Source organism: Armigeres subalbatus, chromosome 2 (assembly GCF_024139115.2).
Source record: "Armigeres subalbatus isolate Guangzhou_Male chromosome 2, GZ_Asu_2, whole genome shotgun sequence".
Classification (NCBI taxonomy): domain Eukaryota; kingdom Metazoa; phylum Arthropoda; class Insecta; order Diptera; family Culicidae; genus Armigeres; species Armigeres subalbatus.
The window spans coordinates 127,473,947-127,501,641 of NC_085140.1; the positions used below are offsets into that span (position 1 = coordinate 127,473,947).

General features: G+C 41.0%; 1 protein-coding gene across 5 annotated transcripts in view; it reads right to left on the bottom strand.

Annotated features, from left to right (window-relative positions):
- Positions 1-1,944: 1,944 nt before the first annotated feature.
- LOC134210834 (putative phospholipase B-like lamina ancestor) overlaps positions 1,945-27,695 on the bottom strand; it is a 142,094-nt gene continuing 116,343 nt past the window's right edge. For 4 of the 5 annotated variants that reach the window (XM_062687165.1, XM_062687163.1, XM_062687164.1 and 1 more), the window contains 4 exons: positions 15,341-16,191; positions 3,774-4,040; positions 2,652-3,714; positions 1,945-2,591 (listed from right to left, as the gene is read on the bottom strand). In XM_062687165.1, coding sequence (XP_062543149.1) covers positions 2,136-2,591; positions 2,652-3,714; positions 3,774-4,040; positions 15,341-15,450 — 1,896 coding nt within the window. In that variant the 5' untranslated portion in view covers positions 15,451-16,191 and the 3' untranslated portion in view covers positions 1,945-2,135. Of the gene's footprint in view, positions 2,592-2,651; positions 3,715-3,773; positions 4,041-15,340; positions 16,192-17,279; positions 17,588-27,695 lie in introns of those variants that run through there. The other variant, XM_062687166.1, reaches the window with a different exon arrangement.

Here is a 27,695-nt window from a genome sequence, read left to right on the forward strand (position 1 = left end):
ATCAGCTCTACTTTTAATTACCATAGAGCTGATTGGGATTTATACAAAACATATATCGGTAGGAATTTTGATGTTGATATTCCTTTGGATACCAAAAGTGATATTGACAATGTGCTCGCATCTTTGACAAATTTAATTGTCGAAGCCAGAGGCATTGCAGTTCCTAAATCTGAAATTAAATTCAACTCCATTATTATTGACGACGATCTTCAGCTACTGATCCGTCTTAAAAATGTGAGGCGAAGGCAATACCAAAGAACTCGTGATCCCGCGTTGAAAGTTATTTGGCGAGATTTGCAAAATGAAATTGAAAAACGTTTCGCTATTTCGCTGAGAAATACCAACTTTGAGAATAATGTCTCGAAATTGGATCCCAGTTTGAAAACCTTTTGGAAATTACGCAGTTCGCAGTTAGCAGTTCGACAGTGCCCATAATTTTAGTCTAGGTCTCACTAGTCCAATTGAGGATCAGGTTACACGGAGCTTCGAAGACATTCTCAATCAAGAGAATGTTTTCGTCCCTTCGGTGGGAACTAATTTGGATGCAGTGAGATCTATTACTAGAAAATTTAAAAATATGAAAGCACCGGGTGATGATGATATTTTCTTCATACTTATAAAAAAAACTTCCTGAGAGCTCTTTATCCTTTTTGGTTAATTTATTTAACAAATATTTTCGATTGGCATACTTTCCAGATAAATGGAAAAACGCCAAAGTTGTTCCAATTTTCAAAAATCCAAACTGTTTGAAAAGATTATTTCAAACAGAATGATGGTTCATATTAATGACAATTCTATCTTTGCTGATGAGCAATTTGGTTTTCGCCATGGGCATTAAACTACCCATCAGTTATTAAGAGTTACTAATTTAATTCGGCTCAACAAATCTGAAGGATATTCGACTGGAGTTGCTCTTCTTGATATAGAGAAAGCATTTGACAATGTTTGGCATGAAGGTTTGATTGTAAAATTGATGCTGGTGTCCCCCAAGGCAGCATGACCATATTGTATAACATTTTTACTTCTGACTTACCTGATTTACCACCAGTGTGTCAAAAATCTTTGTTTGCAGATGACACAGACCTTTCACCCAAAGGGCGAAGCCTTCGTGTCATTTGTAGTAGATTGCAAAAAAGTTTGGATATTTTCTCCACTTACTTGCGAAAATGGAAAATTTCCCCGAATGCTTCCAAAACTTCTTATTTGAAACTTTCTAGCAGACATATTGTCACTATGACTGGGGTTCCAATTAATTGGTCCAGCGAAGCCAAATATTTAGGACTTCTGCTAGACCATAAATTAACTTTTATAAATCACATTGAAGGCCTTCAAGCCAAATGTAACAAATATATTAAGGGTCTATATCCACTTATAAACAGAAAATCAAAACTATTTGACTTTTGATTTACAAACAATTTTTTTGCCCTGCCATGTTGTATGCTGTGCCAATATGGACTAGTTGCTGCAATACCAGAAAGAAGGCACTTCAGAGAATTCAAAATAAAATTTTGAAAATGATTCTGAAGTTGCCTCCGTGGTATAGTACCAATGAACTTCATAGAATTTCTAATATTGAGACATTGCAACAAATGTCCAACAAATTAATTTCCAATTTAAGACAAAAATCGTTGCAATCTTCTATTGCAACGATTAGCTCCTTGTACCCTTAGTATAAATTAGGTTAAGTTTAGTTTAAGTTAAAAACATTGTAATTCCTACATGGTTCAATTCAACCACAGGAGAAATCCTAACTGCCAGAGGCAATTGAAATGTATGAATAATAACTAAAAAGTAACATAGCAAATAAGGATGATAGTGTTAAAAAAACACGGAACACCTAGTCTAAGAGATGAATGCATGTAGTAGATAATTAGCAAATAAAATTAGTGAAAAAAAAAAACAAAAAAAAAGCTATTTCGGATGAAATAATGAGGCATCAGTATGTAAAATCATTTTGCTATTTTTATTACAAATCGTGTATAAATTTTCGCTACGCACAATTTGCGTTAAAATTTTCATGGTAAAATAAGCTGGCTGATTGCATTACAAAATTCTCTTCTAACAAGTTAAAATTTTGTTATTCTACTAAAAAAAAGTACGATTTAAAGTATGCCCATCTAAGTAAATATCAAGTTCTAAATCCATGCCCACGTTGGCGTCTGCCGTTTGAAGTTCCACAGCGTCGGCTGTCCCTCATGGGGTGCCTCCAGTGTGTCGGCCGCATCCCAGTCGAATGGCTTGACCCGCTGTCTCTTTACTCTTACAATCGGAATGGCTTCCGCTTCACCCTCTCCGTCACTCTCAATGCTACGCTTCACAGTCTGTCCGTCGGTAATCGGATCGTACAGAGGTCCCGAATATGCCTGGAAAATGCCGGTTCCATTGCTTGCGTTCGTTTCCGCGAATAGTTTCATGTCGATGTTTCCGAACGCGGTCGGGTGCTGGTGGTCCAGGTCTCCGCGATACGCACTCTGGCGGATAAACTTTGCTAGACCATCTAGGTCGGTGATGTTGTTTAGAATTTTCTCCTGAATGGAATGTCTTTGCGAGTCAGTCCCGTTGGCTTTTACCTGACCGATGTCGGCTAGTTCCTGAGGAAAATTTAACATTTTTTAAAAACCATCAGCTTTAAACAAACGTCGTAAACTTACCTCGAAGTAAGGTATTCCAGTGCCAAGCCAATATCCATCCCTCACGATTTGCTCAGTCATGTCTTCAGCGTGTAATCGTCCGGGTAGTTGATCTACCACCCAGAACAATCCCCCGTCACTTATTCTGCTAATGGACGTCATTTTCCTTACAATCCCTTCAAAATCTACCTCTACATAATCATTCGGTGTTTTTGTTGTAGCCTTTGGATCCTCATACTCCGAGTGACTCATCAGCATTTCTTCGACTTCGGCCGATTCGTCTGCCATATCGACTCCACGATTTAGTCGCTTCAGGTCCACCAAGAGCCACTGCTTGGCTCCCGTCGAGGGACTCCTCGCGAAATACTTTGACCAAACTCGGCCACTGTGAGCCAGTCGATTACAAGCCATTACCCTTGGTGCCAACGAAACCGATCGCACCAAGTCAATCTTAGTCCAGAGATTCAAATTGTCGTTTTCGATCTTGATGCCGGCTATTACCATGCTGTGTTGCTTGCCCGAGATCATGTAGAAGTCGTCCAGCGATGCCAAAACTGCTGGATATCCGGTGAATACTATGTTTGTGTTTGGGACCACTCGATCTACATTCGAATCAGCCGAAAAGTGGTAATTCAGAGTATATTTCTTCATCATTCTCAACATCGAAGCATAGCTGCCGTCACTCGTGTGGCCCAGCATGATGTTCACCTTGCCAGTGATGGTCTCCACCAACTTCAGCAGCATTATGCCCTTGTTCGGTTCCACCTCCATTCCGCTTTCACTATCCAAGAAATTCATATAGTAAGCTTTGAGATCACGAATGTCCACCGCACTGTTCATCAGCAAAAAGTCTTCCATGGGAATCTCGTGATCCAAACGAGACCTGCGAACACCCTTGCGGAATCCAAACTCCAGCCCATCCAACTGGTCGAAAAACAGCCCAATCTGGTACCAGTAGTGATCGTTTTTCTTCCTCATATCGGCCATCTTCTGGACGGTCTCCACATTGGTGCTGATGATCCGACGCAGCCAATGGCAGAACTCCTGGGACTGTACATCGCGGTTGCATTCCGATTCGATGGTGCTGGAAACAGATCGATCAGTTAGTTGCTTACAAATTTAATATTATTCAATGGGACTCACTTGGACCAGTGCATATAGATGTTGTTCCAGGTCAGGGCACCCTCCAGCATTCCGGCGGCAAATGCCTGAATGCTGTCCGGATATTCGGGCTGCGATTCGAGCTCCAGCTGGGACCAGCCACTCTCCATCAGACCATGCTTGAAGCATGCCCGTACGGTGCCCGGTGGAACCTCCTCTAGGTCGTTCCGTTGGCCCCAGAATTCCACCCGGAAGCCCGAGTTGCGGGCCCAATAGGCGGTGGCACAGTACGTACCGCTGTAGCTTGGTCTGGAATGAAAGGAGAATGGGAAATGGATTAGTTTCAGTAAGTTCATATTGAGTAGTGAACGAGTTCTCATCTTCTTCTTTTTCAATGGCTCTACATTCCAACTGGAACTTGGCCTGCTTTTCAACTTAGTGTGCTTTTAGAATTTCAACAGTTATTATTTGAAAGCTTTTTGTGCCCACAATTGCATGAGTATGTAGTGTGGCGAGTATAAGGGATAAAATATGCCCTTGGTATTGAGAATGTTTCCCACTCGTAAACATACTAGACCGGACCGAGAATCGAGCTCGCCATCTACGCATTGGCAATCTTACACAGCAAAAATTTTGAAATTTGAACGAAGTGTAAAACTGCAGCTAATCCCTACCAACGAATTAACATTTCATGTTCAATTAAATTTGACTGAATTTTACAAGCAAGCACAGTTTAAATTTATTTCGATTAAAAAGAACAGTAAAATGGATTAAATGTTGTGTTTATTTACCTATTACAAATATGTGCATGCGTTTGTTTGAGAAACAAAATATTATGTGCAGTGTGCACGCACTTTGAAGATCAATTATGAAATACTGCTTGAAGTTTTCGCACTGGAAGTGCCCCAGGGTGTTTAGTTTTGCCAAAATCTATTGATCTGTATCGAAAAAATCGAAAGACTCCGTGATAATTTGTTCAAAAACAATGTTTTGTTGTTTTCTCGAAATTGTGTAAAATGGATATATGCAATGGAGAACTGGAGAACGAGTTCGCATATCCATTCTAAGTCTACGTGCCTCTAATTAACCGTAATATCTGTCATATGTGTAAACCAAACGTAATATGTTTCCTCATAGTATCACTTGAAACGTGAATTTTATACTCCAATGAATTTTGGTGAGCAATTCATGATTGATTTACAAAACGATCCTATACTTAAATGCAAAGAAAGATTTTCATCGAGTGGGTAAAGGGTGTATTCGATAAAAATGGCACACACATATTTACTCACCAAAATAAAACCGATTATCGGATTTTCTCGAAATTTTCAGGGAATGAAAAACTTTTAATAACTTATGATTTACAACATTACAACAACATTTACAACAACACTCCACCCATCAAATTTTGTACAATCGATTTTACCAGTATTGTTGTTGTTTTTACCCAAATTTTCTTTAACTCGAGCGCTATTTTACTAACTTTGGGATGTTTGCGAAGTTTTGTCGTCACAATTGCTCAGAATTTCTGGCGAAGTTCTGGTGAATTTGGTGGGTTCATATATTTTAGCACAAATTTAACTCCGTTAGCCTCGGTACCACTCCAACCCGTTTCGAGCGTAGTAGCAGGACGCAAGATCAGGCCAAAACAAAGTTGATACTTTGTGTTTTCTTATGAATGGTAAAAGGCGCTTTTTGAGGCACTCTTCGGTGTAAATCGTACCGTTGATTGTTCCGGAAGTAGTGAAGGGAAGGCTTACTTCACCACATTCGCAAATCATCTGCCTTCTTTGCAAATTTTGATAATTTTTTCGTTCGGACATCCTCCGGAACATCGAACTTAGACTTGGTAACGAAATATTCTTGCCCAGGAATTTGACGGAAGTCAGCCTTAACGTAGGTTTCATTATCCATCACGATGCAACACGATTTGGTGAACAACTTCATGCAAAGTTTCTGGGCGCGTGTTTTTGCAGTGGCGTTTCGCTTTTCATTTTGGTTTGAGGTTTTTTTACCTTGTAAACATAGAACCTAGCACGCTTCATGGTTTTCTGCACAAAACCAACCGAAATCTTGGACTTGACTTGACATTTCCGATGGACACGTTTTGAAACTTCTTGAGCTGTTGTACCACTCCTGGTCATTTTACTGTCCATTGGACCATTCACTTCCTTCATTTGAACACTCAGACGCTCCTTGAAGGTTCTCATTACACGAGATACAGTTGAATTTGCAATCCCAAGCTTGTTAGCGATCGATCGGTGGGACGCCTCCGGATTTTGATGGTAGATGCACAATTTTTTTCCCTGGCAATTTCTTGTTCTGACGACATGATCGGAACCACTGTATGAATAACTATGAAACTCTGCAGATGTAAACAATACACTATGAATAAGATTTGCTCAAATTTTCAGGTTTTTTACTCATGCGGCTGACAGATTAATGCTGTCCAATGAGCTTCTCGAAGTAGCTCGAAGTTGTTCCCGTCCTGCTCGTTCTTTTTTGTCAACAAATGGGCATGAGCAGGACAGGGAGAAACTTCGAGCTACTTCAAGCTCTCATTGGACAGCACTATTGCTTCCTGTTGTTCGCTCACTCGGTAGACGTCAGTCGCTCTGACAGATTGTGTCAGAAGATGAGTCCATCGTTAAATAGATGGTGCGTTACAGGGTCGTAGGGTGGTCCTCTCAACACCCTCCCCCTTTTAGAAGAGATGATACGACTCATACCTTACGGGTTGTCTTCTGGTTCTCGAAGACTGGCGAAGCTGGGTCGGTTCCTGCTGAATAGTAGCTCTTGGTGGCTTGATTGGTGCTCGGCGATGAACCTCCTTTGACTGTAGTTCATTGAGGATACTTCTACTTGCTTAAGCTGACTGCAACGGTTCGTTCTGGTATTGCTGGTACAGTAACTGTAGGTTGACTGAGACCGCATGAATTCATGATCCGCTTTAAGATTCCGTTTTTTCCGGTAGCCACACGTTGTAGATGACTCGACCTATCCGTTCTAGTACTTGACCGGGTACCCATGGCCAGGTATTGTTTCGATGTACTTTCATACAAACCAGCTCTTTTGCATTGCAGTTTCTTGCTTTCGTGCCATGCTTACGGTTGAACTGACTTTCCTGCTTTGACTCGGCTTGCTTGTAGAACGAAGTTGGTGGTTTTAGTACATCTAGTGATGTCCGTAGTTTTCTACCCAGTAACAGTTCTGCAGGTTACTTCTCTTCAGGTGCGCTACGACAAGGAATGGAGGAGTGTCAATAGCTTCGCGGAGTGTTTTGTGATTTTACGAAGTCCTCGCTTGAATGTGTCGACGAATCTCTGGGCGTTTGATTGTGGATGATACGACGGCGTCCTCAAATGTAGGATGCCACTGTTACTTCAAAAGGCTTCAAAATCTTTACTGTGTAACGTTGTCTTTAACCAATGTTTCACAGAACATGGCCACTAGAGTGATTCAAATTTTGTCTTTTTTGCTCCCCTGTGCCTAAACGATTGTTTTTGCTATTTTAAAAGTCCTCCTAAATGTTAAGCTGATTTGGATGTTATTTGTTTGTGCACGTGTCATTTGAAGGTTATATGAAAATTACTATGAGAATTGCCACTTATGTAAAGGATCGTTTCGTGAAGCAGCCCGGAATCTATTTGAATATATTAAACGCATCGCCATCATAGAATAGATCCTAAGCTGAAAGTCAGTTGTTGTTGCGAAGCAATCTGACTTTTGTAAGCAAAATTATGAAGAAAACAAAAATGCTCATTAGTGATATTGATGCTATTCTTTTACGTGTTAAATTGAATTTCCCACAATGAATCGCCTGCTTTGAGCGTGCTTACAGCGGCACACTAGGAGTTAACTTTCTGAAAGCAGTATGGCGAAAGGCATCTAAGGCTCGATTTCTCAAAAATAAGCACTTTCATCAAAAAAATATTTGGTAGGCATGGTAGCGGACACCTTCCTGCATAATCGGTACCAAATATTTTTTCATGAAAAGTTTCTTATTTTGAGAAAACCCGCGTTAGATGACTTTCGCCATACAAATTTCTGGCGGTTAACTCTTACTGGCTGTTTTGCGCATATACTATAGCGCCTGGATGTGACGGCGGCGAGTAGAAAATCAGCCACTGCCAATAATTCATTCAGTATTTCCCTAATAACTTTTGTTGCCAGCATCAAATCGTTTAGCAACAACGACGGTATTTTCCCTTGTTAAATTTTCTATATTGCTAACGTATTCATACATTTTTAGAGCTTAATGGGCAATGGTGGGGTTTTCGCAAAAGTTGCTGTTTTCATAGTAATTTTCATACAAGCTGCAATTTGCTTGTGCTCAGTCAAATTATATTCAAATTAGCTAAAAATTTAGGACGATTATTAAAAAAGCAAATGCCATCGTTTAGGCCTAGGGGAGCAAAAAAGTCAAAATTTGAATCTTTCTAATGGCCACTGTAGCGGACGTTGTAATACGTTTGGTAGAGATGACTGCTGGCCACTTACTGAATGCGTCGACAACAATCAAATAGTAATTACCGTCAACTGGTCCAGTCTGTATGAATCCGCTGCCCGAGTTTTTCTGGTGTAGGCCAAGATTTCATGTTGGTTTTACTGTTGGTCTTGGTTACTTTCGATTCCGTCGATTCCAGGCCAATCGATGTAGTTACATGCTATGGGCCGCATTCTTCCTACTTCAGGATGTCCCATGTGTAGTACTCGTAGCACTCGATCTCAAAATTTCGATGGGATAACCAGTCTTTCTCCATAGGTGAGGCAATCGGAGACAATTGCTGAACTGCCCCGACGCGACGCCGGTAAAACTGTTGAAGCTGTGGATCGCTGAATGATTTGGAATGATTTGACGGCCATTCAGTCTGAATGAACTGCTTAACCTGCTTCAATATTGCATCCGACTGTGTTCCTGCTTGAATCATCTTGAACATGAGTGGCAGAGCTTCCACTGATTGCTTGACGATGCCAGCTCAATCGATGCGATGACGTATTCTTCATTCGGACGGACGTCAGTGTTGATCAGGCGAGACAGGATATCAACATAACCAAAACTTTTCGTACTCACGTATTTGATGTTGAAGTCGTACAGTTGCAGCGTTTATGCCCATCGCTGAAGTCTGTTGGCTGTATATACTGGAATGCCTTTCTCGGAACCAAAAATAGCTAATAAAGGCTCCGTGATCCATCTCCAGTATAAACTGTCGTCCACAAATCATACGGTGGAACAGGGTTACGGCGAAAATCAGTGCGAGTTTCTCCTTCACGATTTAGCTTTGACTCGGCTGGTGTAAGACTTCTCGACGCAAGGATATCGGTATTCCATCGGGTAGCTTGTAGGCAATGCGCGCGCCAATTCCAAAATTTGACGCATCCGCCGACACTATGATTTCCAACTTTGGATTGTACTGTGAAAGTGTTAACGGTGACTGCAGGATTTCACGGAACCGATTGAATGATCGCTGACATGCTTCTGACCATACCTACTTTGCTCCTGATTTCAACAGCTGATCCATCGGGAACCGTAACTTACACATTTTCGAAACGTGTTTTGCGTAATAGTTTACAGCTCGTAGGTATGAACGGAGTGGCGAAACATCTTGAGGCGGTGGCATGGTGGCAATAGCTGCTGTCTTATTCGGATCGGGTCTGATTCCATCCCCATCCAGAATTTGCCCCAAATATTCTACTTGTTCCATGTTGAAATGGCACTTTTATCCGTACTGTAAATCCAAACTTTTCTAACCGTTGAAGCATTTGTTTCAGATTGTGGTCGTGTTCTTATTTGGTGTGACCACCCACTAACACGTTATCCAAATAACCAGAGGTCTTTTCGATGCATCTCAACACTGCGTCCATGATCTACTGGAATGCAGGTGTGAGACGAGTATAGCGGAAAAGTCCCTTCTGGATGTTGTTGACTGTTAGCAGATGCTGATCTCGGGGATCCACTTCCACTTGTAGATACGCATCCGACAGGTGGATGTGACTGAGAAACTTGCATGGTGAAAAGGTCTTCTGGCAAAGGAAGCGGACACTGATTCGACTCCAAAACATCGTTGAGACTCGTCGAAAAATCAGAGCAAATGCGAACCTTACCGTTCGGTTTCGATGAAGTTCATCTTCTAGCGCATCTTGTACACTGTATGAAACTGGACGTTTTGGACGGTAAACTGGTTTTGGTTCTCCTTTCAGCGTCAATCGCACTTTTATTTTTGTGCAAAGTCCCATTTCGTTTGAAAACACTTTTGAGAACTTGTTCACCACTGACCTTGTAACAGAACGAACTGATAGGCACGTCCCATAATCCGAAAAGCTCAATCCAGTCAGAGCCAAGAATGTTTAACTCCAGATTGGGTGAAGCAACACGTCACAAAGATGTCTTCGTTTTGTCACTGACGTTTACATTGTAGAAAAATTCCCAGGCGATATCAAGAGATTCCCCTGAAGCAGATTTGGCGTTGCATGACGATGGAATTCCTTGAGGTTATCCGATTTATCGCCACAATTTTTCGGATATGATTGTTTTGTTCGACGCTGAATTAAACTTCAACCGAACCGGAACATCGTTAATATGGATTTCCACGTACTTCCTCCGCTGAGTTCTTCACTGACACAAACTTCACATCCTTATTGTGCTTAGAACTGTACTTTTTCTTCTTGTTTTTACTCCCACTGTTTTTTTTTTTCAGATGGAAAATATCGTTTTGGGACCCCCATCAACTTTTTTTTATTCGTATATTTATTTGGTAGGCACTCTGTGTTCTTAACCGCTACTGTGCCGTGATCTACTGTAGTATTCTGCTGTATAGAACTCATAGAATCTATTTTTTAGATATCCATAATTCTTTATTGTTGTCGTTTGCCAGTTCATCGCATCGTGAGTCATTTGTCTGTATGGTGTATCCAATGATCGTTGCTTTGTCCGGTTGCCATTTATCGAGGATCGTTGGAGGAATGCCTCCGAGAAGAACAGTTTTATCAGTCGTCATCAGGCAGCCGAGCCGGTCGGTTAGGCGCGTCTCCCAAAACGCCACCGTACGAACTGCACTTCCGGCGACTGACAAGAGTTTTGTGGAGGGGCTGGGAATCGAACCCATGACCATTCGCTTATAAGGCGAACGTGTAGCCAACTACGCTACGGGACCCCCCCTACCCCCATCATCTGTGCAAAATATATGGGCTCGATTGGTTGTGTCCTCGTTTTCCTAATCGCTTTTTAAAATGATGTGGAAATTAGTATAAGAAAACGTGCTTTTTACATTTTTGCTCTTAGCGGCTTCAATTTATCGTTAATCACCTGAATCAATACGGTAGTATATAGTCTAAGAGATGCCGAAAGACTGCCGAATAAGGTATGTAGCTGGAAGGTCTACAAAAAAAATTTATTACGCTTCGAAAATTGATCTTTCAAACCATATGCAAAAAATCAATGTTCCCGCACTATCGGACAACCTTTGGTAGTCAGAGGGCAAAACCCATCTTCCTTCTTGTCGGAATTTTTACTTTGTGAAATTATTCCAAATAACTCCCATTAGCCCCATAAGTTCAATAAGTTTGAAATAACACTCAGTTAAATTAGGCCGGTACAAATAATTAAAAACAATTATGTCTTCCCCCTTGGATTTTCTTGAAAAAAAAAATATTTTGAGAGGGCAATAAAATAAAATTTTTAAAATTTCAAGGGTTTTCAAAACATTCTTTAACAAATACGAAGAGTTTTTTTTTATTTTCCATATTAAATAATAGCAGAAGGTGGTCGGTTGTCGGCACCCTTTTGTTTTTGGTCCATAACTTTCATCCAATTGCACAATGTGGTGATATTTGCATACCAATGGAAGCCAATGGGCATAAGCTAATAACTGGTGGAGAGATTTGTTACATTATACACATTTCATCAAGATTTAAAAAATTGTTAGTTTTGCTAACAACTTGGCTTATAACCTTTTTTATTAGGGAGACTTTGAGCCCGAGACTGGCTCGTCTCCGAGGCTTATAACCTGAAATTAGGCAGTAAACTAATAATTTCTCTTGATAAATAATCACCGGGGTGCCGACAACCGAAATAAGTGACCCTTTTGAAAAATAAAAATAATAGTTAAATTGCGACCGCTATGGAGGCATTCAATTATGAATCACATAAAAGAGTAAATTTGCTTGGTAAATACGTAATGCGCTCACCATTTCGATCGTTGTATTTCGGATTATAACACTAAGCAAATGACCAAACAAAAACTTTGGAGTGGGTTTTCACAAAAAAAAGTGTTTTCTCTGTAAAACGAAACAAAGACTTCATGTGCTTCGGAAATGGACACAATAAAATCGTTCTTACATAGCACACGTATTGGCGATTAAAGGTTGCATGAAGAAGAAGAAGTCGAAGGATGATATTAGAAAAATATTGCACGGGGAAGCATACGGAAATTTTTTTAAAACTCTTCTCAAAAATTCTAGAAACGATTAAATAAAAAACTGAAAGCAGTGCGGTGTTGGACTTTCCTTATACTGTGTATCAAGTATGATATCATAAAATAAAATTTTAAATCGAAAAATTGTGTTTATTATGCAGTAGAAGGAAAGTCCAACCCCGTACTGCTAACTGTTTTTAATTAAATTGCTCCTAGAATTTTTGAGAAGAGTTTTAAAAAACTTCCCGTATGCTTCCCCGTGCAATATTTTTCAAATATCATCCTTCGACTTCTTCTTCTTCATGCAACCTTTAAACGTCAATGGCAAACGACCACCTCTGTTTTCTGTCAAAAGTTACCACGGGGTTCCGACAACCGACCACCTTCCCATATTATTTTTAATCTTATTTTTTTGATACATCCCCCCCCCCCCGCCCCGGTTGATTCTTCGGAGACCAGTAGGAGATAATTTTAATTAAATATTTGTAACGGCCTTATTGGTCCACGTAGTTTGGCAGTGCTGGCAGAATAAACGATTTCTTGCATATGAACACTCAATCTTGGAAGCGTTATAACTTTTTTCGTGGACGTTCCAGTAACGTACTTTCTACGACAAAGTTTTTCGGCATCCTTTACGTTATTCTTTAGCCCAATGTGCCACTTGGTTGGTCTAGAAGAAAATGCAAAAACATACTAATTTCCATACAAACTTCAAACGGGATGCGGAAAGCGAGAAAGCAACCAATCGGGTCCAAATTCTGCAAAGTTGATTAGGACCCAGATTCGAAAAACCATTGATTTGAAAAAAAAATACCATGACGCCTCGCTCTAGTACCCACCCAATCAGCCCACCTCGCTTGCTGCGCTCCACGCCTTCTTGTACCTGCCGGATCGAAAGCAAACACCATCTTTGCATGGTTGCTTTCCGGTATTCTTGCAACACGCCCTGCCCACCGTATCCTTCTGGCCTTAGCTACATTCTAGGTTCGCGTAGAGCTGGGCGTGCTTGTAATTCATCCTTCGTCGCCACACACCGTCTTCTTGCACATCGCAAAATAGTTGTTTAATTCATAATGACCTCCTGCGTATGAGGCAGAAGCGGTAGTCGTATGACCACCAAGCCCGTTATTACCGGTACAGCCACCCTAGATGCAAAACGTTTGTAGGTAGTTGAAGTTTTCTATATTTGTTTTGAGAAGTTCTTGGAGAGATGTGGAGGCGCTTGGTACATCGTTGAATAGAGACGCGAAGCGTTTTGCCTCGTAAAACCAATCAAATGTTTATCAAAATGTGGGAAATTTCAATGTGTCAACAGCTTCCCGTATGGTATTTCATTACTTTTATCACCTCAGCCACAAATATGAGCTATAGTTCGACTACATCTGTTTCAAACATTATAAGTATGAAGAAATATGTACTGAAAAACGTTTTGCTTCGGAATGACGTTCTGGTCACTTTCTGAGAGGGACCTAAAAGCGGTTGTCATTAGACCTAACGTTTTTCTAAGTTATAAATCGTAAAAATAGGAAAATCGTAGTGAGTCGTTTTTGTACTAAAATTCTTAAATTAATCTTCTGAATAAGTATCATGATCTCGATATAACAGTCACACCATATGTATCAACACCCGGGATCTTTTTTATTCGCGGTGGTCCACTTGTGTTGCTATGTTGAAAACAAGTTCGACATAAAAGATAACGTGACAGTTTACAGTTTCGCGAAACGTTGTTGCCAATTTCGGTAAAATTCGTCATCGCCGTCTAATCAATATGTTTTGTTTGAGGCTAGCATTTTGGTTTGCACCTTCGAGAATCGACTCCGCCGGGAAGCTTTGGTTCCCACTTAGATCTTGTTTTAAGTCAATTAGTACATTTAAATATATTTCAATTTCGAATGCCGAGCTAAAAGGCAAAAATTGCATCACTGACTCACATCTGACGCGGTGAAATTGTTTGTTTTGCTCGTCACAACAACGGACGATGGACAAAAAATGATGCTAATTGCTGACGATACGACGAAGTGTGTGACCGTTAGCATTGAACGGCTTGGAGAAATATTGGAAGGAACAATTAAATAGAAAATATGTATTAAAAAATAAATTAGATACACAAATTCGTTGGTATGACCTTGTTGATGTAAGAAGTGTGAAATTTTAAATATTACACTATATAATTATGCCTGATGTTAAAAACCGCTTTGAGGGGCTAATATGAAGTGTAGGGATTGACACGACGACGATACCAGTGATACGATTTTTACTTAGTTTACCCAGTTACTTGGTTTCGCTCATGACATTGATGCTATGGCACATATTTTTGAAAAGATGGAGGAAGTCTACATCAGACTAAGGATGGAAGTTATGCAGGTAGGACTAGTCATCAACACGTCGAAGACGAAGTACGTGATAAGAAGAGGCTCAAGAGCGACAATGTTAGCCACCCATTACGGGTTTGTTTCAGTGGTGACGAAACTAAGGCATTTGATAAGTTTGTGTACTTGGGCTCACCGGCTCACTTTTGCTCACTTCTGCTCACTCTCTACATCCAAGAGTTGAAATGTAACTAACTGTTAACCAAGACGGTTTTATTCCATTGTAAATGCTTCATTTATGCAGACAGCTCGAAGGGAGCTTGTCCCGTAGGCTTCCTCAATTTTTTCGTAGGTTTCTGGCGCAATATGCGCCATTGATGCGAAAGTGTAAAATTTAAATAAAAGTCTTGTAACTGATAGGCTGTCGTAACAAATACGTATACTTATACTATGAAGATGAAAATCCAAGAATTCAACTGCTATTTCTTGTGCAAAGATCAGCCATCAGACTCTTAGTAAAACATTTCGTACATGACGAAAGAATTGACAAAAAAATAAATAGATGTAACTCTCTACTCTTGGATTTCTCTTCAAATATTAGCTTCGTAGAAGAAAGCACTTCTACTGAAATTCACTTCTACAAAAAAATCTTTTTGCCTGCCGTATCCTAATGAAATTATATTATCGTTTCTAATTCTATCATAAAAATGTACGTCTAAGTTGGATCATGATATTAGCATTCCAATATCTTTTTAAAGGATGTGACATGTTTTCTATACAACATTGAACATTCTGATCGGTCAAGTGACCAGATTTTGATCAATTACCCTGGAAATTCCGCATATCAAAATCAGAAATTCTTAAAATGTACTAATGTTCAACTCACCTATCCATATCAGCGATGAAAAACGCCCCAATCGCGAGCATGAAAGCACCTGCCAGAATGTAGGTACTTATCCGCGTTTTGTACCACGATGCACCGACTACTTTCAACATGATCGCTATTTTGGCTAGAACTTATGAACACAATAAGGTGTAATCAACTAGACGATCCTCCTTCTTTTCCTCTCTCTCTCTTGTGGAAGACACTTGTTTTGATAAGAATTAAGGCTACTTTTTCACAGATACACTTTTCCCTTACAGCTTCCTCGTATTTTCTTTCACTTTTGCGCGCACTCTTTTCAACAGCCACAATTGCTCATTGCTTGCTCTCAGTAGATTCAATTGTAGGGACGGATCACAATTTGCACTATTGTCGAACTTAACCAGATGGTATTAAACTCTAGTAAACCAGGTGCACCCCGGCCGGGAGTGGCGGGAGCTAGGCCTGGCTATAGTTGAGGTCGGAAATCACCAGTCCCAAGCCGATGAACAGGTGCAGTAGAATCGTGGAGACCTCGAAGTATCGGTAGCAGAACTGGACGGCCAGGCCTTCGACGCTCGGGGCTGCCTTGCGGGACGCCAATTCGTACGGAGCAGAACTCCCGTCAACTACTCTCATTGGAATGCGTTTGCTGAGCGGTGACTGCCCGGAAGCAAATTAATGGTGATGCCGGTTATGGGGACCGTTGCCGCCGCCGCACGGTACTGTGATGTGTTCCGAGTGGACACCAGGATGGCGATGCCCTGGAGGGGCTCTATCTATTGGTGGGGGGAGGGCGCACAAGAACGTTTGCTGTGGTCAGCTCCGGAAATAGAGATTACGTGTTCTACGATTGTTCTGGGCAATGAATGTTCCTGAAAATGATAAGACCGAACAATTCAATTACAACATTGTTGAAAAATTATGATAAAGGTGAAACATTACAGGAATTCCAAGTTAGGTATAGCGGGACACGATATGAGTTGAAATCGAGGATAAACAATTATGTCACTATTCAAATACCAATGAAGGTGTGCTGAAACCCAAATGGTGAAACGATTTCTAACAGTATTCAATGATAAAATTCCTAGAAATACTATCATGGTTCGGTTTTTAACCAGTGGTTTCTAATCTTATCTATAAGAGCATGAGGTACCATCGTGTTAGCCGCAAAAGCTATACGCACTACTGTTCCTCATATTGCAATCGAAGAGATCTTCGTAGGTGCGATTAGAGCTATTGTGGTGCTTATTACAGTTATTATTATTTAGACAATCAAAATGACAGCAATGTGACTAAAAATGTTGCTCTCTTAGAACAACATGATATTCAGATCGCATCGAACGCTCCGCAAATATTAGTCTTATTGACGTCAACAATAACAAACAATATTGGTTCCGTAATTCAGTTTCACAGTAGCAGCAACTTTCTGTGAACTCTAGAAAGATCTAGGAAGAGCTAGAAACATGTATGAATTTATTTGGCAAAAGTTTTTATTATATGGTAGTTATTTGGTGACCACTGCACTATGGAGAGTGTCCTCCATACAGTGCGCTCTTAGTGTTTGCAACCATGCCTCGATAATTTACGATAACACCAAAGGTAAACACGAATGCTTTAGATGGCGAAATAGCAACAGTCATCATACCATTTCGATTACACTACTGCTAACAACAGATGAATGTCGCATGCCGCCCAGGCTTGAAGGTCTTGAGCGGCTAAAGTACTTGTGGTGAGTCACTCTCATCAAACACTTCTAGATCATGGGATTTCCTTTTGAACTCATAACCTATTACATCCCATTAGCTTAAAAAAGTCCACCTACACGTGCCCCATCAAATTGGCGCCGCGCCGCCATCGTGACTTGGCAATGGCACCACATTAACGCTGTATGCTGATAAGAAGCCAATTGCATACATAAGCCAGTTCTGTAGCTTTTACTTCAGCTCTGCTAACTACCCACCTTCAAAACGATCGCAAATTGATTGGCTTTTAAAACACGCGCCAGCAACGATGCCTTGCGCTTGGGCAATCTGATGCAATGAACGGCTATGACCGAATTTGCGTGACACTTCGCCGTCGCCGATGACTTCACTTGTGGTCACTTCCGCGCACGTTGAGCCCAATGCAGCTACACGATATCGATATGATGATATAAGCAAAGGAACGATCGATTCCTATGGAAATGTACAATTAGCGCGTCTAGCACTTATACGCTGCCTCGGGAGCAAGATCTCGCTTCGAACTGTTCACCAGTACGGTCAGAAATGAACTGAATGGAGGTGGAAACGGCGAGCGATAAGTTCACGTCGAGGCCAGTTGATCGTGGTGGTAGCTCGCTCAGGTTCAACATACCAATACCTGCAGTGTGTAGCTAAAGCGAGGGAAACTGTCGGTGAGCCACAGTTATGGTGAGTTGTGGTTACTTGGCGTGTGAAGCAATGTGATGATTGTTCGGCTTATGAACTTGGGAAAGCACCAATAAATCGAATGTTGATGGCAGATGGCAGATTTGTTATTCTCAAAGATGAATTATATTTTTTCACATCTGATGGAAGCGTCTAGAAGTTTTGATATTCCTTTTACATTACACTGGATTCTGTTTTTACATGATATAAATTTTCTCAATTTTGCACTCATCCTAAATGTTTAACGCTTTTTTAATTATCATGTGATTTTTCTTTGATTTATTTAGGATTTTTTGGAACATGTTGCAAAGATTTTGGTGGTACACTGTTTTTTACGCGGAACGCTTTTTCCGCGATTTCTCAACCCGAGTTCAGCATTCACGCGGTTTCTTCTAGGCGTGTTTTGGGATTTATGCGGTTTTTCCACGCGGTTTAATTTACGCGACAATCAAAGAGATGAGGGCAGCAAATCTCTATAATAAAGGCTAAAAGAATTTATGCAGCACGTATCCTCCGCGAGAAAATCGATTCCAGTGTGTTAAAATATTTATGTATAATTATTTCCAAAATTTTTTTAGGATATTCGAATAGGTCAAATTCAGCCAAATTACTTATTCGGCCAAATGACCTATTCAGCCAAATGACCTATTCGGCTGTAAAATATCGAGAGAATGAATGAAGGCTTCAAACATACAACTATTTTATTTGAGAATTGATAATGGAATAACTAATACACAATCATAACAAATGGATTGCCTAGATGATTTCCGGTTGGTCGTTTATTATGCTCAGCAACTTCCGCAATCCAAGCGTGGCTGGCTATACCACAACTACTCCTCCTCCTTGCGCCTTGGTGGTCAAACAACTCGGTTATACCTCGTAACATATGTTCCGTTCAATTGGTGGTTTGTTCGAATCTCCTCCGTATCATCTTCAAGCGAAACGAAGCTTGCATCCGAATCTGGATCGTCGTTGCTAAACTCACAGTGATTAGTGTTGCTTTTCTTTTCTTTTTTAGGGGCCCTCCTTAGCCGTGCGGTAAGACGCGCTGCTACAAAGCAAGACCATGCTGAGGGTGGCTGGGTTCGATTCCCGGTGCCGGTCTAGGCAATTTTCAGATTGGAAATAATCTCGACTTTGCTGGGCATAAAAGTATCATCGTGTTAGCCTCATGATATACGAATGCAAAAATGGTAACTTGGCTTAGAAACCTCGCTGTTAATAACTGTGGAAGTGCTTAATGAACACTAAGCTGCGAGGCGGCTCTGTCCCAGTGTGGGGATGTAATGCCAATAAGAAGAAGTGTTTCTTTTTCCTTCTTCATAGTTATCATACGGGTACTTTAGGATTTGATTACTTCTCCGTCTGATTATACCAAGTTTGTCCGACGAGCATTCGAAGATTACAGCTCCATACATTTCCAGAAGAGAGTTTATCATCAAGGACATCGATTTCTTTTGGAAAACTGCATCGTTGCTAAGCTTCATCAAAGCAGTTTTCACTGTTTTCACAGCATTTTCTGCGGCACCATTCGAACACGGGCTGTATGGCGCGGTTCGTAAATGATTGATTTCTCTTGATTTGTAAAACTCTTGAAAAATTCTTCTGATCTGACGTGAATGCAGTTCTTTTGTCAGACACCAAAGTGGTAATTGCACCAAACCTTGAACTATATTCACAAATTTTCTCAATTGTTTCTTTGGACGTCAATATACGAACTGAAAAGGCTTCAATCCATTTGCTGTAGCCATCAACCATCACAAACAAATCCAATCCACGAAACGAAAAATGATCCATGCGAACTCTGTATCCTGGTGTAGACGTCAGTTGCCAAGGCGAAACAGGATCACTTCTTTCATGTCGTTGCTGAATACACAGTTCACATTTTTTTTTCCTAGAGTCTCGATGTCGCTATCCAAGTTTGGTCACCAGAAGTAAGATCGGGCCATACTTTTCATTTTTACGATTCCCAAATGTACCTTGTGAAGTTCATCCAGCAACATCTTTCTCAGCTTGGTAGGAACAACTATACGATAGCCCCAAAGTAAAACACCTTATTCTACGCTCGTTCATCACGTTTATGATAGAATGTTTTCAAATCATCTTCTTGTATAATATTTGGCCACCCAGACTTGACGTAATTGACAACTCGACCGATAAGCTTGTCTTTTCGGCTTTTTACAACAATCTGCTTCCGTTCAATCAAAGAACATGTTTCAACTTCAATGAAATTCAGGAAGCTTACGGCATCTTCATCATTCTCGTCGTCTTTACAGCGTAACGGAAATCTTGAAAGAAAATCAGCTGGGACATTGTGCACACCCTTCACATGACGGATGTCATAATCGTAGTTCGCCAGGAATGCCGCCCATCGTTGTAACCGTCCAGCTGCTATGGTTGGGATACCCTTCGGATTGAACAACCCAGTCAACGGCTTATGGTCGGTCATGAGCTCAAAGTGACGGCCAAACAGATAGTTGCTAAACTTGTTGATGCCATAGTAGATCGCCAATATCCGGCCTCATGTTTTTTTTGAAAATCCGAGACGCAAAAAAAGTCGGCCGTTTAGATTTATCTGGGAGTTATCACGGCTCCAATTCCTCCGTAAGATGCGTCGCAGTATAACCTAACAGGAAGATCGGGATTATAGTGAGCCAAAACGGTATCTTCGGAAAGAAGCTTCTTCGCTTTCTCAAATGCTTTTTGTTGATTGTTGGCCCAGGAGAATTTAACACCGTCCTTCAACTGTTCATACAGAGGCTTCAAACACTGCGCCAAGCTTGGACAAAATTTCGCATAGTACTTTGCCAGTCCAACAAAGGCTCGAACGTCCTTGAAATCAGCTGGTGGTTTCACAGACCGCATCGTGCTTTCGTGCTGTGCGGTTCTTTCTCTCTTTGCGGAAGGAAGTTTTTAATACTACCCGAAGCTATTTTAATTTCAACGGTGCTTCTTAGCGCTATTTGTACCCACTGATCCCGTTACGATCTTTGCAAGGACCCGTGCCTTCGTTTTACGTTGGACCCGTTTGCGGAAGTAAAATTCCGACAAGCGGTGGTAATCCTGCAGGGACACCGTTCTGGGAAAAAACCTCTTAGAAGGTCACGTCTCCACGCTCAGCAATGAGTATTAACCAAAACAAGAGGAAGGGGGAGTCTCTGAATTCTCCACTTCCTTCAAAGAAACAAGGTTTCAAGACCGTCCTGCCCAAGCGCGGAAAAAATAGAAGGAAGCTGGAGAATTCAGATATTCCTTCTAACTCTAATATCGGAAATAATTCTTCTCCAATCGAACTGAGCAATCAGTTCGATTTGATTAATGATGATATTGAGCAAATCGAATATACCTCTAGCCCAGGTGATTCGATTCATGCGAAAAGCAAAGGATTCCGCCAATTGTGGTATCTGTTGCCGAGTTTTCTGGCTTCGGAATGAGATTTTGAGTAACCTTCAGGGGATCAAGGTTTCATTTCAGATTGCTAGGAAGGGTGACTGCCGCGTTTTGCCGGGATCCTTTGACGATCGCAAACGTCTTCTTCACTATTTAACTGAGAAGCGCCATAAATTCTTCACATACGACGACAAAACTGAGCGATTGTTCAAAGTCGTCTTGAAAGGCCTCCCCAGTGATGACAAATCACTGGATGAGATTAAATTGAAATTTCTCAATTACTTGGATTTTCACCAGTGCAAGTAATTAAGATGAAAAGAAATCCCATTCTGGTACTTCCCAGAGGGCATTTCTCAAGAATTTTATTTAGTTCATTTTGACAAAAGTGAACTAAATAATATGAAAAGTTTGGAAAAGGCCTGTATTATGTCTCATGTCCGTGTTACATGGGAACATTTCCGCAGGCCTGGGGAAATTTCAAAGCCCCACCCAGTGCCGTAAGTGCCAAAAGTGGGGTCATGGAACCAAACATTGTCACATGGATGCTAAATGCATGATTTGTGGTGGAACCTCTCACGCCAAGGACGCATGTCCTGTGAGAGAAGATTCCAATAAATTTAAGTGCGCAAACTGTGGGGGCAATCATAAATCCAATTTCTGGGAATGCCCTTCACGCACAAAAGTTTTGAATTCCCGTGCAAAATTGATGACGGGAAATTCCAATCGGATCCCAGATTCGACGGGTAGAAATTTTTCAAACGCTCAAATTTCGAAACCGGTTACCGGTCGAGCAATTCATACCCACCACAATTCACAAACAAATTTTGCCGCTCGTCAACGGGTAGCAAGCACTTCAGTAAATTCCAATTTTTCCAATGTACCTACGTATGCAAACATCGCTGCTGGTAGACAAAATTTCTCTTCTCAAAATGAGGTTTATACCCATGTCCCAACGGAAAATAACGGTCATGTTGCCGATTCAGGTAGCATGACTGCTTCCGATTTGATTTTTTAACTGAACAATTGCATCACATGATTGATGCAATGTTCAAAGCAAATACCATTCCTGAAGCTGTTCAGGTTGGTATAAAGTACACACAAAAATTGTTATCGGACTCCGTTTCAATGGATCCAAATAATTGTGTGAAAGTTCTAAATTGGAATGCCCGCTCTCTAAAGGGTAAGGAAGATGAATTATTCAACTTCCTTTCAGTTCATAATGTGCATATTGCCATTATAACTGAAACGTATTTAAAACCAGGACTCTCCATTAAAAGAGATCCAAACTATTTTATCTACAGAAATGATCGTCTTGACAGCGCCTGTGGTGGGGTCGCCATTGTCATTAATAGACGTATCAAACATAAATTATTTTCTTCGTTTGAAACCAAAGTTTTGAAACCTTGGGAGTTTCTGTTGAAACAAATTTTGGTCAATTTTCCTTCATTGCAGCCTATTTGCCTTTTCAATGCAATGGGCAGCAAAAGAATTTGTTGAAAGCTGATCTTCAAATTCTGACTCGCAACAAATCAAAATTCTTCGTAATTGGTGACTTCAATGCCAAACACCGTTCATGGAATAATGCTCAAAGCAATTCCAATGGTAAAATTTTATTTGAAGATTGTTCTGCGGGATATTATACTATTCAATATCCCAATGGACCAACTTGTTTTTCTTCCAGTCGAAATCCTTCTACAATTGATTTGGTTTTAACGGATTCAAGTCAGCTGTGTGGCCAATTGGTAACTCATGCTGACTTTGACTCTGATCACCTTCCTGTGACATTTGAAATCTCACAAGAAGCCATTTATAATCCAATCAGCTCTACTTTTAATTATCATAGAGCTGATTTGAATTCTATGTATATCGATAGGAATTTTGATGTTGATATTCCTCTCGATACCAAAAGTGATATTGATAGTGCTCTCGTATCTTTGACAAATTTAATTGTCGAAGCCAGAGGCATTGCAATTCCGAAATGTGAAGTTAAATTCAACTCCATTATTATTGACGACGATCTTCAGCTACTGATCCGTCTTAAAAATGTGAGGCGATCCCGCGTTGAAAGTTATTTGGCGGGATTTGCAAAATGAAATTAAAAAAACGTTTCGCTATTCTGAGAAATACCAACTTTGAGAATAATGTCTCGAAGTTGGATCCCAGTTCGAAACCCTTTTGGAAATTAACAAAATTCTTAAAAACCTCAAAAGCCAATTCCAGCGCTTAAAGAGGGAAATAAAATTTTATTAACAAATGGCGAAAAGGCTCAAAAACTTGCTCAGCAGTTCGAGAGTGCCCATAATTTTAGTCTAGGTCTCACTAGTCCAATTGAGGATCAGGTTACACGGAGCTTCGAAGACATTCTCAATCAAGAGAATGTTTTTGACCCTTGGGTGGGAACCGATTTGGATGAAGTGGGATCTATTAGTAGAAAAGTTAAAAATATGAAAGCCCAGGTGATGATGGTATTTTCTACATACTTATCAAAAAACTTCCTGAGAGCTCTTTATCCTTTTTGGTTAATTTATTTAACAAATGTTTTCAATTGGCATACTTTCCAGATAAATGGAAAAACGCCAAAGTTGTTCCAATTTTGAAGCCGGACAAAAATCCAGCTGAGGCTTCTAGTTATCGCCCTATCAGTTTGCTTTCTTCAATAAGCAAACTGTTTGAAAATATTATTTTAAATAGAATGATGGTTCATATTAATGACAATTCTATTTTTGCTGATGAGCAATTTGGTTTTCGCCATGGGCATTCAACCACTCATCAGTTATTAAGAGTTACGAACTTAATTCGGCTCAACAAATCTGAAGGATATTCGACTGGAGTTGCTCTTCTTGATATAGAGAAAGCATTTGACAGTGTTTGGCATGAAGGTTTGATTGTAAAATTGATGAATTTTAATTTTCCTCTGTACATCATTAAACTGATCCAAAATTATTTATCAGATCGCTCACTGCAGGTAAACTATCAGAATTCTAAATCTGATAGATTACCTGTAAGGGCTGGTGTCCCCCAAGGCAGTATACTGCGGCCCATTTTGTATAACATTTTTACTTCTGACTTACCTGATTTACCACCAGGGTGTCAAAAATCTTTGTTTGCAGATGACACAGGTCTCTCAGCCAAAGGGCGTAGCCTTCGTGTCATTTGTAGTAGGTTGCAAAATAGTTTGGATATTTTCTCCACTTACTTGCAAAAATGGAAAATTTCCCCGAATGCTTCCAAAACTCAGCTTATAATTTTCGCACATAAGCCGAGAGCTTCTTATTTGAAACCTTCTAGCAGACATATTGTCACTATGAATGGGGTTCCAATTAATTGGTCTAGCGAAGCTAAATATTTAGGACTTCTGCTAGATCAAAAATTAACTTTTAAAAATCACATTGAAGGCCTTCAAGCCAAATGTAACAAATATATTAAGTGTCTATATCCACTTATAAACAGAAAATCAAAACTTTGTCTTAAGAACAAACTTTGATTTACAAACAAATTTTATACCTGCCATGTTGTATGCTGTGCCAATATGGACTAGTTGCTGCAATACCAGAAAGAATGCACTCCAGAGGATTCAAAATAAAATTTTGAAAATGATTCTGAAGTTGCCTCCGTGGTATAGTACCAATGAACTTCATAGAATTTCTAATATTGAGACATTGCAACAAATGTCCAACAAAATAATTTCAATTTTAGACAAAAATCGTTTGCAATCTTCTATTGCAACGATTAACTCCTGTACCCTTAGATTAAATAGGTTAAGATTAGTTTAAGTTGAAAACATTGTAATTCCTACATGGTTCAATTCAACCAGAGGAAAAATTCTAACTGCCAGAGGCAATTGAAATGTATTAATAATAACTAAAAATATAACATAGCAAATAAGGATGATAGTGTTAAGAAAACACGGAACACCTAGTCTAAGAGATGAATGCATGTATTAGATAATCAGCAAATAAAATTAGTTAAAAAAAAAAAAAAAAAAAAAGCTGGTGGTTTCACGTCTAAAATGGCTTTCTCTGGATCTTTGTGTAATCCAGCTTCATCAATAACATGTCCTAGGTATGCTACCATTCGCTTGAAAAATTCGTATTTGTCTTTATTCAACAGGTCCGCACTTACCGCAGTGCGAATATTGAATCCGACCACTACCTCGTTGCTGTATGCCTACGCTCGAAACTCTCGACGGTGTACAACACGCGTCGAAGTCGGACGCCGCGGCTTAACATTGGGTGGTAGACTAGCCCAAGAATACGCGCAGTAGCTGGAAGTGGCACTCCCAACGGAAGCGAATGTGAGCAGTTAGTAGAAGAGAAGAATGTAGCATGGGCGAGATTGCTGCAACACCGCACGAGGGCGAACGAGGCACGATACAAACGGGCGTGGAACAGGCAAAACTCGATTTTCCGGAGGAAAAAGCGCCAGCCGGAAGATCGAGACCGTGAAGAGACGGAGCAACTGTACCGCGCTAATAACACACAAAAGTTCTATGAGAAGTTAAACCGTTCCCGAAAGGGCCAGGTGCCACAGCTTGATATTGCAGGACAGCAGGACAGCAGGACATAATTCTACCGGCTACGGATCTCCAGGAAATCCAGGAGGAGATTGGCCGGCTGAAAAACAACAAAGCCCCTGGGGTTGACCAACTACCAGGAGAGCTATTTAAACACGGTGGTGAGACACTGGCTAGAGCGCTGCACTGGGTCATTACTAAGATTTGGGAGGAGGAAGTTTTGAAGCAGGAGTGGATGAAGGTGTTGTGTGTCCCATCTACAAAAAGGGCGATAAGCTGGATTGTAGCCACTACCGCGCAATCATATTGCTGAATGCCGCCTACAAGGTACTCTCCCAAATTTTATGCCGTCGACTAGCACCAATTGCAAGGGAGTTCGTGGGGTAGTACCAGGCGGGTTTTATGGGCGAACGCTCCACCACAGACCAGGTGTTCGCCATTCGCCAAGTACTGCAGAAATGTCGCGAATACAACGTGCCCACACATCATCTATCGATCTACAATCGATCGAGACCAGCTATGGCAGCTAATGCACGAACACGGATTTCCGGATAAACTGACACGGTTGATCAAAGCGACGATGGATCGGGTGATGTGCGTAGTTCGAGTTTCAGGGGCATTCTCGAGTCCCTTCGAAACGCGCAGAGGGTTACGGCAAGGTGATGGTCTTTCGTGTCTGCTATTCAACATCGCGTTGGAAATACGAAGAGCAGGGATAGACACGAGTGGTACAATTTTCAATAAGTCCGTCCAGCTATTTGGCTTCGCCGATGACATAGATATTATGGCACGTAACTATGAGAAGATGGAGGAAGCCTACATCAAACTGAAAAGGGAAGCCAAGCGGATCGGACTAGTCATTAACACATCGAAGACAAGGTACATGATAGGAAGAGGTTCAAGAGAAGACAATGTGAGCCACCCACCGCGAGTTTGCATTGGTGACGAAATCGAGGTGGTAGAAGAATGTTTGTACTTGGGCTCACTGGTGACTGCTGAAAATGATATCAGCAGAGAAATTCGGAGACGCATAGTGGCTGGAAATCGTACATATTTTAGACTCCGCAAGACGCTCCGATCGAATAGAGTTCGCCGCCGTACCAAACTTACAATCTACAAAACGCTCATTAGACCGGTAGTCCTCTACGAACACGAGACCTGGACGATGCTCGTGGAGGACCAACGCGCACTTGGAGTTTTCGAAAGGAAAGTGCTACGTACCATCTATGATGGGGTGCAGATGGCGGACGGTACGTGGAGGAGGCGAATGAACCACGGGTTGCATCAGCTGTTGGGAGAACCATCCATCGTTCACACCGCGAAAATCGGACGACTGCGGTGGGCCAGGCACGTAGCCAGAATGTCGGACAGTAACCCGGTGAAAATGGTTCTCGACAACGAGCCGACGGGCACAAGAAGGCGAGGTGCGCCGTCATCAACTTCGAGCTTGTAATCAGCGTTTTTCAAGTCAAATTTCGCAAAATATCTTCCTCCTTGGAGAGCAGCAAAAATATCGTCTATAACAGGAAACGGGTGGCGGTCATCCAATATGATGACCGGCTGTTTATTCACAAAAACTTGCATTTCCACCGGCGGAGGAACATCGAGTTTGTTGATTCGCGAATGATTCACTTTCGAACTACGCTTCTCTCTTGATTGCTTCTTATCTGTCGATGGACAAACCTTCGCCAAATGGCTCTTGTTGTCACAACTGCGGCAGATATAATTTTTGTATTGGCATTTCTTCAAATCATGAAATCATGATGTTACGCCACACGCGTAACATGGCTTCATTCTTGTACTGTTTTTTCTGCTCATGTACATTAATTCAATGGACTTCTAAAACTTCTCATTGCTGCATAGTAGATTCTCTCTTCATGGCAGTTTTCAAAAGGTTCTTCATCGTCGAGGTTGATTCCTCCTCACAGAGACGTTCAAAAATTGATCCTCTTCGCATGCCGGGCACCAACATGTTCAGCAAAACCGGATTTAATTGGTCGCCGAACTCACAGTTCGCTGCTAACTTCTTCAAACGAGTACTCCACTCCACAATCGATTTGCCTTCACC